Source organism: Phyllostomus discolor, chromosome 1, assembly GCF_004126475.2.
Source record: "Phyllostomus discolor isolate MPI-MPIP mPhyDis1 chromosome 1, mPhyDis1.pri.v3, whole genome shotgun sequence".
Lineage (NCBI taxonomy): Eukaryota > Metazoa > Chordata > Mammalia > Chiroptera > Phyllostomidae > Phyllostomus > Phyllostomus discolor.
The window spans coordinates 178517262-178532554 of NC_040903.2; the positions used below are offsets into that span (position 1 = coordinate 178517262).

The 15293-nt window shown below is 35.2% G+C and overlaps 1 protein-coding gene across 1 annotated transcript in view; it reads right to left on the reverse strand.

The window, feature by feature from the left end:
- Positions 1-579: 579 nt before the first annotated feature.
- MAP4K5 (mitogen-activated protein kinase kinase kinase kinase 5) overlaps positions 580-15293 on the reverse strand; it is a 98796-nt gene continuing 84082 nt past the window's right edge. Inside the window, 5 exon segments of the mRNA XM_028508068.2 lie at positions 580-2181; positions 4186-4241; positions 6920-6990; positions 9811-9903; positions 12410-12478. Coding sequence (XP_028363869.1) covers positions 2094-2181; positions 4186-4241; positions 6920-6990; positions 9811-9903; positions 12410-12478 — 377 coding nt within the window. The 3' untranslated portion in view covers positions 580-2093.

The window sequence follows — 15293 nt, forward strand, 5'->3', positions numbered from 1 at the left end:
TGTCTATTGGCCAAATCTCCTTTTTTTAGTATTCTACTCTTGATTCATAGTTGTAACATTTTTCTGAAGATATCTTTTTCTTGACATTTTCACACTGTATGGTCTGTGTCCTCTAAGTGCTTTTCTTCCTCAATTGTTTTTTTCTCTTTAATATTAGAGGCTTTCCTCAGATGTTTTATAACGCCTGGTTGTTTAATCATTTTTAATAGTGCAGGACTAAAAGCTCTGTAAGCTCTGGATGCACGGGGTTGTGGGGGCTCGTCAACTATGATTTTCACTGTAGAGTTACCTAGCTGAGTAGTTTAGCCAGGACACCTTTGATTCAGGTATACGCAGGCCTTTCCACTTTCATGGGCCAGCCTGCACAGGAAAGCATCTTACAATATTGGTAGAATGAGAAGATCTGGTTGCCAGGATTCAGTGACAGGAGAAGGATACTGGTTTTTATATCTAGTATGTAAATACTTCCTGTTTTGGGTGTGGTCCTTGCCATCTATTACACCCAGTATCCTTCCATCCCAAGGACCCATTTAACATACCCCAAATAAACAAACACACACACTGAAATTATATTGTATGTACACTTTTAAAGGACAATACTTTATTTGCATAACATTTTATTGTTTGCATACTGCATAGTGGAAAGAACAGAGTCACAAGACTCATGGTCTGGCTCAACCACTAACTTGCTGTGTGAATTGGGTCTCTTAACCTTGCTAACCTCTTATTTCCTCATCTGAAAATTGCTAAAGGCCAAATGAGAGTTGTACTGGTTTCCTCTCAAGTAATTTGCTCAAAATAAATCTATAGGTTGCTATTGCCAACCCCTTATTCATGATCTCAATGCTAACTGTCCTCAATGAATGCATTAAGACAATAAGTACCAATGTGACACTTTAATTTTGGATACTAACAATAGCAAAAGAGAAGCAAACTCAAAAACGGCCTTATTATTTCCTATTTTTAGAATACTGGTTTTTACAATACTTTTTTATACTATCCCATCAGGAATTCAATTTCATTAAAAACTTTTTTTCTTAAACCTACTCAAAATGAATACCTACATATGTGAAAAACCCAAGATTACACGTGTAGTTGCTTTACAGTGTTCCCTCTGGTATAATATATGTAAATTACATATCATGGGCAGTTAAATAGTTTCACCCCCTACATTAGGGATGACAATATATATGGAGATTAATTTCTTATACATTATCCCTAATGTAACAAAAAATCACAGGTATATTATACTGCTTGTCAAGAACACATACACATGGTAGTCACATCTAGACACACATATATCTCTTCTAACCATGTTTCTACAATCATCAGTATCTTCTGTATGACCCCCTAAAGCCATCTGTAGTTGAAAACACAATACTCCCTTTAAGGCAATTCTGGATAATATTGTTTTATAAAATATTTGTGTTAAAATTGCATGTATGTAGCAAACCTCCAAACACACTGCCTTTAACCCCTCTTACTACTCTTAAAAGGTAAACAAAATTTTTATACATTATAAAAAAATTTAAGCTGCTCTGCAACCCTCCTTTGCTAAAAGTTAGATACATTACACCACTCCAGCAAGAGATTAATAAATAAGGATTAAATATTCTATTTTACAAAATGATACAGAATGGCCAATGTAAAAGTGAAAGGCAAGGCTTATTTGGTAATTTCTTTACAAATTATGTTCATTAAGAAGAAATAAAACATGGTATAAAATGAGAAAACTGCCACTAAATTTATCTCTGAAGATAATCACATGAGTTGTTATCTAAAAATATCATGGCACCCTTGTTACAAACATTATTTTTTTTAAAAAAGACTGGGCTTCCTGGAACTACAGGACTATTTATCTCATAGCTTTTATTAAGCAAACTTGATATAACCACCACACAGTGGCAAGAGATAAAACAGCTGTTTCCAGCTACAGAAAACATTGAATTCTACCTTGAAGTACAGATCATTTGAGATGTTTCCCGTAACAGTCAAAGCAAATCATGGTGTAGTTGTGCTGAATTTCCTTAAGATTTTTTTGCTTTCCATGGAATATATTCATTTTCCTGTTGTCTGAGATCAGTTTCTGTTGCTTAGTAACTATTTTCATGTCCAGCCAAGATGTAAAGATTGCTGTGTGCAGTAGGATTTTCTGTTGGCCTGCTTTCCAAAACGACAACCCTGCAGTTGAACCAAAACAAAAGGTATGTGTAAAAGTAAAAACAGACATTGCATTCTTCAAATACTACCATCAAACCAGGAAAGAATATCACTGTTTACATTTTCATAAGATTACATAAAAAGTACAGCTGTACATCAATTTCAGCTTTACATTTTATAGCTTAAAAACAAAATTGAGTAAGAATCGATTAACTTATGAATATAAAATACTGAAAACATTTCAGGACAGTCTTAGTTTCTTATTCCAACTAAAAGCAAGCTGGCTTATTCATATGCCTGTAAAGCTATTAATAGCTTTAGCATATACATTAAGAAGGGTGCAGAAGAAGAGCTGAGTGAATAAAACAAGATCTCTAAGGACACCCATTCAAACTGTTCAAGGTATTTGGAAAAAAAAAAAAGTCGAAAAAACGCATGAAGTGGGATCCAACTCCTTTGTCCACAGAACAAGGGAAGGGAAAAGTTCAATCAAAGGATCCACAGGAAGAAAAGTCGATAAGTACCATACCATCGGATTTACACTGTACTTGAGGGTTTGTGAACAGAATAAAAACTAATGTATCCATACAGAGAAAAAAGTCTTGGAGGGGAAAATTCATAAACACTTCATGTTTTTCCAGCGTATGAGTTTTCTACAACTAGCATATTATTATTTTCATGATGAAAACAATAAAATGTACTTTATATAATGTATTACAGAAAAGTAGAAGTGCAAAATAAAATTATAATCCAACTGCCCAGAGTTAATTTAACTGTTATTAATATTTTGACATACTTAGGTCTTTTTTTCTAGACACAAATATCTATATTTAAAACTACTTTCAGAAATTAAGAGAAAACCAAAACTTCTGTATCTTAAAATCAAAGAGATGCCCAAGTAAGATAAGCAGACAAGGCAATGGTCTGAAAATAAAGTTTTTTTAGGGTAAATACATGACAGAATGGAGAAAGACAAAGGGAGAGTTGCAGGAGAAAATTCTGGGGGGAGGGGTGGATGCAAACAAGTAACTCAGAGAAATGGCTTTTGATGCCTGCCCTCTATTAAGCAGAATTCGCTCACACTACGTCTTGTTGAAGTGCTTTTTGCGCCAGGGTCACTGGATGATCCACAATTCTCTGTCAGCCCTTCCTGGAGAAGGGAAGAGCCTCCCACTTTAGAGTCTTTAACAAGGTGGTCCTCAAATTCTCTCTTCTTTGTCTTCTGCAGGACTAATCACTAACCTGCCATGCTCTGTGGGCTCACGTTTTCTACTCACTAGTTGTCTTTACAAAAGATCTTTGTTCTCTTTACAAAAGTCTCCTACAAATTTTTATGGAGTCATAACACCACCCCTCCTTTCCTGAAGTGTCTAATATTTAAGCAATTATTTTGTGACCAGACTGAACTTGAAGACCATAGGTTCTCAATCCTTGCCCTAGGACTAATGCATATAACTATAGTCAATTTTGCTGCAGCAACAATTTTGAGTGAGAAAACAGAAAGGAACAGCTATTTTTATTAGTTGTAGAAGGAGACAATATAGACTTTGGGGAACAAAAACTACTAAATTTTTTCATAAGATGGCACAGTTCTGGAATTTGTCTTTCATTTTGATCATGGAGACCCACATAATTGCTTCTAATTTAGACTTAACTCAGAAACTGAGTCAAATAGTTTCTGATATAAAGTCAAATACCAGAGGGTGCATATTCTGTTAGATTTATGTAATAATAGTTAATAGCAGGCAATATGCCAGGAAGAAATGATGAAATCAAAGGAGCCTGAAATATGTCATGGTACTAGGGACATAACGCCTAAATTAACATGTTTGGTCTTGGCTGAGTATAACTATCTCTAGGATCAAGATCCTTCCATAGACAAGAGACTGCTTAATGAACTAATTAAAATATTATTCTCTCTTTCAATAAAGTTATGAGAAATCCTCTAAGAGTTTTGTGTGACAGTATAATTAAGAACATAACCACCAAAACTCCTGTGGTAATTGAAACAACCACATTATTTACCTGTCTGATCCTAATAAGCGGAAAACTCTTGTTTCATCTGAAATCTCCTGGGTAACCTATAAGAGAAAATATCTATTAATAATACATTTGTCGCCATGTTATTTAAATAACAGTTTAAAAATCAATCATCCAGATAGAGCAATTATTAAACAATGATAATTTCTGATATGACTCTGTTCCTCAAATGAAATATATTTCAGGAAATATTTTTTGATCCTCTATTGGTAGAAATAAAACCACATTTATGAAACACCTATTTGGGTCAGGCACTTTCCCTAGAAGAGCTCCTTGTGTTATAATTCCCATATTACTGGTGGAAAAAACAAGCAAACTGAAGACAGATGTTAAGTAAGTTGCTTAATATTATGTAATTGGTAGAACCAAGATTTGGTAGACCCAGTTTTCATAAGACGGCACGGTTCTGGAATTTATCTTTCATTTTAACCATGGAGACCCACATAATTGCTTCTAATTTAGACTTAATGCAGAAACTGAGTCAAATAGTTTCTGACATAAAAGCAAATACCAGGGAGTGCATATTCTGTTGGATTTATACAGTAATAGTTAATAGCAGGTAACCTGCCAGGAAGAGATGCCATCTTATATAACTGACAGACCCTGCATATAGGACTGCAGGGCCCCTGCTCTTTCCTATATGTCACAGTGCAGATTTCAGCAGAGCTGCGGTGGACACTCCCATGTGCCAGTGTCATATACCAGCATATCTGTGGTCCTCTGCTTCGTCTTCTACAAAGCTGTAGAAGGCACTCAGCCAGCCACAGGTACTATACTGATATGTGGGGAGTTTATACTTCCAGGAGCAAGCCTTAATCAAGAGGGATGGCAGTGAGTTTCTAAATGCATCAGATTCCCCACTTTCAAATAAGTCAATTCTGAGGTGTACTGTACACTGTTCCTCAGTGGTCGGTACGGGATTAATCCCTGGCTGCCCATAGTAGGGACCAGTTTATTATTGTGCTCTTGACTGGATTTTTGCCTCTCTCCATCTTCCTACATTCCTCACTCCATCACTTGTGTTCGGGGATCTACTCCCAAATAAACTGCCCGCACTTTCGGAGGAACCCAAACTATGACAGTGTGGATATAAAAGAAGTACAAATATAGTCTGTTATCGATGAATTTGTAATCTATCTGGGAAGATAGAATTAATAAACTTCAATCAGAAAATAAATTAGGTGCTATTCTAGATAGAGTAATTGTCTGAGTCTTAAGTTCAGAAATGTTCTAATCATTAGGGACTGGAATGGATAAATATTACTTTATTAACATCACAGCAAGCCCAAACTGAAGTGTGAGAACGTAAGGAGAGAGAAAGAGGTAAGCAAGGTGAGTTAAAAACTGGAAATACAATTTGTACTTGATATGGTGAAAACAGGTATCTTCTATGGATTTCTAACTAAAGGAGTGATACAATGAAAGCAACTAAGGAAAGTTAGTATTATGACAGTAAGTAGGGCAGTAAATGTCACCAGGTCCTTCATTAAATGCAGGGACCTGGTGACATTTAGTGACATGGGTTAGTAACAAGATAAATTGACATACTCAAAGAGAGAGAATTACGTCATTTTCTCTTGGAAGCTTTCTAATTCCTCATTCATATAAGAGGTAAAAATACTCAATTACACGTGAATAAGAGTGTGGATAAAACTACAGGTAACTCAAATAAGAGACTTGAAGCTTTAAATAAGTCCGCATATTTGTGAGGCCATGGCACATGAGAATTATACAGGTACTTACACAAATGGGAAATGTCCATTAATACTGCCCTAACTGTTAGGATTTATCTGTCAAGATGGGAGCCCAAGTTCTCATCTCCTGTGTGAAATGAATCCTGATTATCTCAGCAAAGTGATCTTTGGAGACCCTTCAAATCCAGGCAAGTTACTTAACCACTCTGTGCCTGTAAAAACGGGAGTACAACTAGCACCCAACCCCACTGAACTACAAGTCTTAAAGAGATAGTATTTGTAAAGTGCCAGGAACACACATGCTAAAAGGGTTTGAAATCATTTGTAATTATACTTCCCTATGCCTTACAATGCTATAATAATAGTGTGTTGCATGTAGTTGGTACTCAGTAAATATCTGCTGAGTTAATTTCTTAGATTTTCCTTAGTCCTGTGAATTAATACATGTCAACTTAGAATTTTAAATAAGTATTTAAAAAAGCTACACACTTCCAGATTCAAAAAAGGCTTATTAAATTTAGAGTAGTTTAGCAAGCTTAGTAACCATATATTTTTTTAAGATTTTATTTATTTATTTTTAGAGAGGGAAGGGAGGGAGAAAGAAAGAGAGGGAGAAAGAGAGAGAGAGAGAGAAACATCAATGTGCGGCTGCTGGGGGTCATGGCCTGCAACCCAGGCATGTACCCTGACTGGGAATGGAAGCTGCGACACTTTGGTTTGCAGCCCCCACTCAATCCACTGAGCTATGCCAGCCAGGGCTGCTTAGTAACCATATTTAAAAATTACAAATTAGAGGAGTAAAATTATATAAATGCCTATTTTCAAATTTCTTGCAGCTACTGAGAATTTTACAATACGAAACTGAACATCTGAAGCAATAATACTGGCAATTTTGCTCTACTAGTTCACAGCACTAAAGGCACTAAACATAGTAATGTGGGCTCGAGAAGAAAATGTATAAAATGAACATTTCAATATTTAAAATCTTTAGTGGGAATCATTGGAAGTAATCTGAGAAACCTTACCTCATCTGATTTGAAGCTTTTACCCTGCATTCCATGTTTCCAGAAGGCCAACACACTGTCCTGAAGGCATACTAAAAAAAGATAAAGGAGAACTGAAACTAAAATACAGCACAAGTCAGTCACTACACAGTTTCCTTAACTGTTTTAATCAATGATAACATAAGGCTATCCAAATGCTTGGTGCAAAATTCCACTGTCTAGACGATTAATTCTGAACGTTTTTGTGGCTAGGCTATGCCTAAACTCTAATTTACTGAGTCAGAGTCATGTAAGTTTTCAAAGATATATGTGACAGGCATTCATTTAAACATGATATATACTATCTTTTTTTCTTAGGTGAATAAAATAATAAAACATATATAATAGGCTATGTGAATAAAAAAATCCTTATTTAAATACTCGCGTATAAAATTAGAAGTAACTATTAAAGAAGCACCTTATATTTATGTTCACATTTTCCCTATTATGAAATTACTTAATCCAAAATTTAACCACACATTGAATATTTTTTATCTTTGAGTCAATTCTTATTTGGAGGGGCTCTCAGTTACAACACTCCCTGCTACAGCCCCAGGTCCAGCTTCCTCAGGCCTCTGGATCATTCTGGGCCTTTGCTCTGGCCACTGCAGGCTCCACTGCCCACATTTGGGTTAAAAGATTTGAGTCAAGCTTGTCCACTCTCCTGATGGCTTTAAATCCAAGAGTGACCGTGACTCCATAGTATGGCCACCATGTGGCATGCCATTGCCCCTTCTGCCCCCTGCCCATCTCCCATGTTCCCCTGGAGTGGCGTCAAAGTATCGGAGGGAAACCTATTCTTGCTGTGCCTTATCCATCTCTGTGTCCTGCATGGTGCCAACCACAGGTCTGGGTCCAATGAGACACCCATATGGGGTCACTTAGTGGTTCAAAAGCAGAATGGGCAGGTCCCCCAACTGGAAGAGGCAGCAGGACCCTTTCTGGCTAGAGTCATTAAGGAACAGCAAAGAAAGGAGAAATAATAAGGGACAGAACACATTTGTTTGCTGGCAAGTTAGTCGTATGCCCTACACTAGTAATGGTGATTGAAGAGTGATTGAAACTTACTATATTTTCTACTAGAATACCCACTCTGTAAAAAGTTAATACAAGAATGCCTTGAAAAAATAATTTTGCTCAATAAAAATAAAAATGTTTTACAATAACAAATCACACACGTTTTACTAACTGTGATGAATACAAAACTCAGTTACTGGTTGATTTTTAAAAGGTGACTTAAAGATGCTCTTTTTCACCCAGGAGGACCACTGTGATTATTCCAAGGCTCACTGGCAGGGAGAAACACTAGTCTAGGAGGAACAAACTTTTGTGCAACAATTAAAATTCCCTAAAAAATCTGACACATGAAAAAGTTGAGGTAACTGTGTTTCAGTTAAAATGAAGAACTACAAAGATCTTCATGTCAGGATATCTATTGACAATATTAAAGCTTAGAAACTGGCATGCAATAACCTGGACATAAAGATGCAGAGAAAGAAACCAGTTCTAAAATTTCTTTTGTCCTGACATGTACAGAAAGTTTAGGCTTTCTGCTTCAAAAATTATAATTTTCAATCATAAGCAAATTATATTTTTGTAAGATATTTACAAAGAGGGATGAATATACTTTGTGACAGGGCAAAACTCCAGTTGAAAAACCATTAAAATAGGTCACAGATTCGATTCCCAATCAGGGCACATGCCTGGGTTGTGGGCCAGGTCCCCAGTAGGGGGTGCGTGAGAGGGAACCACATATTGATGTTTCTCTCCCTCTCTTTCTCTCTCCCTTTTCTTTCTCTAAAAATAAAAAAATAAATTAAAAACATTTAAAAACCTATATATACATTTGCCCTGGCTGGGTGGCTTGGTTAGAGTGTTGTCCCTTGCGCAAAAAAGTTGCAGGTTTGATCCCTGGTTAGGGCATATATGAGAGGCAGCCAATCAGTGTTTCTCTATCATATTGATGTGTGTGTCTCTCTCTCTCGCTGTCCCTTCCCCACCTCTCCTTCCTCTTTTTCTAGAGTCAATGAACATATCTACAGGCAAAAAAAAAAAAAAAAAAAAAAGAAAAAAGAAGAAAAAAAAAGAAAGGATAAATAAGAACATATACACTTAATTATAAAATACATATATTTTTAAGGCCCAAAGAAAAATTGCCAACTTTAAATATTTTGGCTTATGATAGAATCATATCATAAACTGTTCAGTGTTTCCAGCTGCAGCATTTTTTTCATAAGTTCTATCATCCCTGGGGAGAATACTTACTGACATATAATCAATGAGGAATTTTTATCATAAAACCAATGAGTATTACAGGCTAAAACACTCACTGACAAAGAAGTAAATTAAAATGGCATATTAGTTTCTAAGTCCTATGGAAAAGTTATTAATTTAGAAATAGACCTAAAAGCAAAACCATCAACACACACCAAGTAGAACTTACATGACAAAGAATTATAACATAGTTAATGCCATTATTCATATCATGGAAATATCTTTATGATTTACAGTGAATTGACAGAACTATAATTTACTTGACACAGTAAAGGGGACAACAAACAGAAATTTAAAAAATTATTTCAATTTTTAAATATTTAGGAAATAAAAGATTTATTTTCATCTGCATCTGCACCATCCAACACAACAGCAACTAGCCATATGTGGCTATTTACATTAAAATGAAACTAAAATGTAGCACTAGCCATGTTTCAAGTACTAACAGGTGTGGTTAATGACTACTATATTTAAGAGCACAGGGAACATTTCTAGTAACAGAAACTTCTATGTGGTAGTGATGGTCTAGACAACCCTAGGTACAGAATGAACAAAAAACCAAGTATTCTAATAGAACTATTTAAAAAAAAAAGTCTTACCTACAGACTCAATGCGAAAATCAAAAGTTAGTTCAGAGGCCAGTTTCTTACTTGACTTTAGTTTTCCTTGTAGATTTACAATTTTTACAAATTCTTAAAAAAAAAACACAAAAAAACGTAAGTCGAGTCTGGAAATCCAAATTTGTTAAAATAAATTTAACTGGATATGTGGATTTTACATGCATCTAGAACATTCTTAATGAAGTTCAACTATTTTGATTCAAGCATACCAAGTGAAAAATTATCATTAATATGTTTTATACTATAAGAGTATCTCCTTTGGTAAATGGTAATTTCACTGCTATTTTCTTCTTTTTTATATAGTATACATCAAACAATTATATTCTCATTTTTAAGAAAGTACAATGTTTCTTTAAAAGTGGCTACCTTGGTGCCTAAATATATTTAGCAGTAAGAATTTTTTTCTTACACATTATATAACATATGATAAGTATATCTGTAGTCATTCATAACTTTAGTAACAAGTATTACTGGAACAAAAGGGCAATAAATAGTACTACTACTCCCAAGGGCCACAATTTCTTTATAAGTAAACCCCAGGATGGGGGCTATTCATAATTTTATTTCCCTTTCATCTATTTTTTTTAATTTAAGAACCTTAGCTCTGACTTGGTAGATGCCCTTCTCTGTATTGCTTTCTTATCTGCCTAATGTGATTTGTAATTTTAGACCTATTTTAGACCTTTAGACTCATGCTTACTAAAACTGATTTATGCTGCATAGCTGATGCTTAGTTTTTGAAGTCTTACACTGGTCCTTAAAAAAAAAATCTTAAGAAAGTCAACTTTTCATTTACCTTGACTAATTGGAAAATGGAAACGTTAGTTTTAATCAAAGGTTAAAAAATATTTTTTATAAAATACAAATATCAACAAAATGAAACTAAGCACAATTTATTTTCCTTGGATGTATCAGAAAGTATTAGGGATTTAACATTAAAGGTCAACATTATTAAAATTAAATTCTGATGATCTGATTTTAGTTAACCAGTATAGAGCTTTCTACTTTGGGTAAAAAAAAGAATTTATCAAATTGACTTAAAACTAGTGGAATAATATTCCAATCTTATCAATAGTCAAAGAATCAAAAGTACTTAAAAAAGGAATGATGGGTGAATGAAATTGCTTTGAGTTTTGGGTTACTTATCTCTAATATTAGATGATCTTTATGATTCTATAAGGTAAATCCACTAGGGTACCCTTCAGAGAAGAGAAATTAGGATAGAAACATAGGGAAATTCCATAGTATAACAATTTTTAAAATAACTCTGAACACCTGTTGGCAGACTCAGTAATTTAAAAAATATTGTAATGGATCAAACACAACAAATACTGTCAAGTTTCAAGTATAGTTCTAAGTCTAGGTGAATTTCACCTTACAGGATTCGCTGCATAAAAAAATAAAAGGGGTTTGTTCGAAAAACTGAACTAATATCTGTTGCTAAAAGTTTTCTGTTTCTCTGGTTATAGTACAACACACTTCTATCAATACCTCTTCCTACATCAAAAGAATCCTAATGAGCAGATAAAGGAATGAAATCTATCTACATTAAAATCTCACTGACATGATTCCAAAACTCATGTTACATGACACCAAGTGACCTTAGTTATGTGCTGCATAATGATGATTTGGTCAACAACAGACCCCTTACACAATGTGGTCCTGTGAGATTATAACGGAGCTGAAAAATCCCTATGCGGTAAAGCTGCAGCCATGATAACACTGTAGTGCAACACGTGACTCACACGTATGTGGTGATGGTGGTGTAAACAGACCTACGTGCTGCCAGTCATGTAAAAGTATAGCACATTCAACTATATGTAGCACATAATACTTGACAATAATAATAAATCGCCATTACTGGTTTATGTATCTACTATACTGTGTTTTTTATTGTTGTTTTAGTGTACTCTCTATTTACACAAAAACTCTTTTCTGTAGAACACCATGGCTGTGTTATGCTGGCAGCAGCCACATACATCTGATGTTTACAGCATCTCTTGACTGTATCATTTTCTCTTCTGCTTGATTTAATATCATGCTGTACAGTACACTGTACAGGTTTGTAACTTAGAAGCAATAGGCTATGCCATATAACCTGGGTGTGTAGTAGGCTATACCACCTAGCTCTGTGCAAGTGCACTCTTATGATGTTCCCACAATGACAAAACTGACTAATGACACATTTCTTAGAATTGAGTATCCCTGTTAAGTGGTGCATGACTATATACCATCCATTTTTCTATCAATTATGAGGTATGGAAAAAACTCGAAAGTAGTTTTACACAGAATTTTATATAAACAGTTTCATATAGAATTTAACCCCAAGGTTACAACAAAATGTTCTTATAGAGTGTTTCCAAGTAGGCCAAAGAAAAAGTCAGAGAGAACAGTAATGACAAACAGATCAATTACTACTTATTATAACTGTAGCCATTTTAGGTTTTTCATCAATAAAACAAAGCCACTTGAGATGAAAAAAGTGAAAATGTTGAATTACAGTTTAATAGAATCACTTCCATAAAAAGATTTGTTATATCAAGTAGTAAACTCAGAGTAAATTTTAAATAGTACTTACTGTCTAAACACACTAAAACGGTATCTCTCTCCAACTGTGTTACATGAATGGAATCTAACTGTTGGCTGCCTGGGCGGGGGGGGGGGGGGGGGGCGGGGGGAAACAAGGTTACAGTTATACAACATGCTTTAAAAACTAGCGCTTAGAAAAAACACAAATTCTGACCTTTTCTGTGATTTAAAACTAGCTTTTGAAATTTAACACAGAAACTGTATTTTATAATGATATATTATTTTTTCAAAAAACGTCTGTAGGTCAACTTAGGAGAACAAACATTAAGTCTTAAGCATGGTTAAATGACCTGAGAAAAGCTCAATATTATAGTTAATTAACACCGTAGCTAGTTCTAGAAGGGTGAGTTACAAAAATAAAATGAAGCAAAGGGTAAATACAGAAAAGAAAGATGCATGCTATAAAATGACTAGATTTTGCACTACATTTTACAGTAACCAATAGGAAGATGAAAACAAGATCAGTTAGGTAAATCACAGCATTCTTGAGACAAAAACAAGCCAGTATTTGAAAAAAAGCAAAAACAAAATTAATAAAACTGTAATCAGAGAGAAATTTTCCCGGTGTTGGGGGGTGTGTGTGGGTAGGTGGGAGTTCCTTTCTGAAGAGGACACTGAGCGATATAATGAACCATTCTGTCAACAATAGCTTTTTGTAGGAAGCATCTTTCATTACTTTGCTGATATTTGCAAAGCTGCTTCTTTTAACATCTGTGTTAGATGTGATGGCATTTTTGTATATATATGTGTGATGACATTTCTGCAAAACATTTTTGGCAAAACAATTCATTTTAGGCACTCAGATTGGCTGAATGGTCTAGCTAAATCTAAGAAAAGATTTTAGATTATTTAGAGCAGTCATTCTTAACTGCATTTATTTTGGAGCCCATGGATCCTCTCCCTTAAAAACTGTACATCTAAACATAAACACAAAGTTTTACATATTATTTTGGGGTGGTTTTGGATCTTCTAATGCACGTACATAGAAAAGAATTCAGATCAATAGAAGTTATAAAACTGTTGGGCCCTTGGATGACACTCCAAAAATAGTTTTTCTCAGTAAACCGATGTTCATGCATTTATTCAACAAATATTTACAGAGTGCTGACAATGTACTTGGAATAGAGTTCATTTTAACTGTTAACAACTGTTGCCCACTAAAGAGGGGGTGGGCAGCGGTGCTCAACAATGAACACAGCTGGGAGGTGGATTAACAATCACTGGTGAAAATGGAGAAGCCTAATAAGGACAACCTCTGAGGGTAATCTCCTTTCCTTAGGAAGCAATTTTGGTTTTGCATTATATTTAGCTTAGTAAATGTTCTAAGTGGTTAGACAGTATAGGGATTTTAAAAAAAGGAAAAATCACCTCAAGACCCCTAGCCCCAAATTTCATAAGAGGACTGAATGTCTAGCCTTGAGCAATGTAACCTAATACAAGGGGGACCCCCAAAACTGGAATTTATAAAAAATCATATTTATTCTTACATGTTTAATCTCCAGTCACCTTCCAAGTACTCTCTATTTGATGCAATACACCTATTGAGACGTAAACTTGCTCAAAACAGTTTTTGAACTAACTCATCAATTTTCGTGTCTTTTAGTGCTTTGGCCATTTTTTGTTTCACTTCTTCCACATTGGCAAAGTATTTCCCTTTGAGAACTTTTTTCATTGGGGGAAAAAAAAGTTGCTTGGGGTGAGGTCAGGTGAATAGGTAGGGTGGTACACAGGGGTCATGCTGTTTTGGGTCAAAAACTGCAGAACTCTCAGCATGGTGCTGGCAGGTGCACTTATAAATTGCCCATCATGAAATGGGCAAATGCACTGAGTCTTCAAAAAAAAAATCCACTAAAGCCAAATGCAACCTCACAACAATGCCATCTGGTACACTGGTACAGATGGGTTCCTAGAACACTCACCCAGTAGGGGAAGCCTATACAACAAGGGGCCTGCCCTCCAAAAGATAACTGTGTTTTGGGGGGTCCTCCCTTGTATATCATACAGAAGACAGCTGCAGGCATACATCAGAAAACTGTATGTAATGACTTGCTTTATACTATTATTACATACTAAACAGTAAAAAGAAAGTTGGGACTCTGCCAAAATGATTGATATATATAATACTTCTTTTTGGCAGTAATTATATAATAGGAATATATTTCTATGTGGGCTACTTACCATGTTTTGCTGTATATTATGCATACTTTTTCACCCAAATTTTTTAGTGAAAAATAAGGATGTGCATTGTACATGGGTATAATGAGTACATACTGTGGGCATAATAATCCCATATATAATGTGCACCAAAACATGGGTGCTCATTATACACAGGAGCACACAGCCATGCACACTGTACATGGCAAATACGGTATATGTCATGATACTAAAACAATGTCACTTGTACCCTCCCGTTAGCTATGCTAGGAGGATATGCATCCAACTCAACCAAAAGTATTAAACAATAAATTAAAAAGAAATGTGGGATACAGGTGAATGTAGGAGTGTACAGAATACATTCCAATTTTATTGTACTGGAAATTATGACCTGGTCCATAAAGAGAGTGACACAGTCCAGTGCATACTCTAACTGGCTTATATTTGGTCTTTACATTTTTAGAAATTTTGTAAGCCAGATGACCTCAGGTCGGTAGTTTGAAACTGGGGCGGGAGTACTTAACACCACAGAAATAGGCAACTGCTACAAACCAGGTTTCTCTGTGCCCCAAGAGCCTATTGTTAATTATTCACTGGGATACCACTAGTTCATACTGATTCTTATTCTGAAAGTGACATTAGTGGTTCTACATTAACTTCAGTAGCTGAACTGTATGAAGAGTTCTTGTCATTTAGCCTATAATCAAAAGCTAAAGATA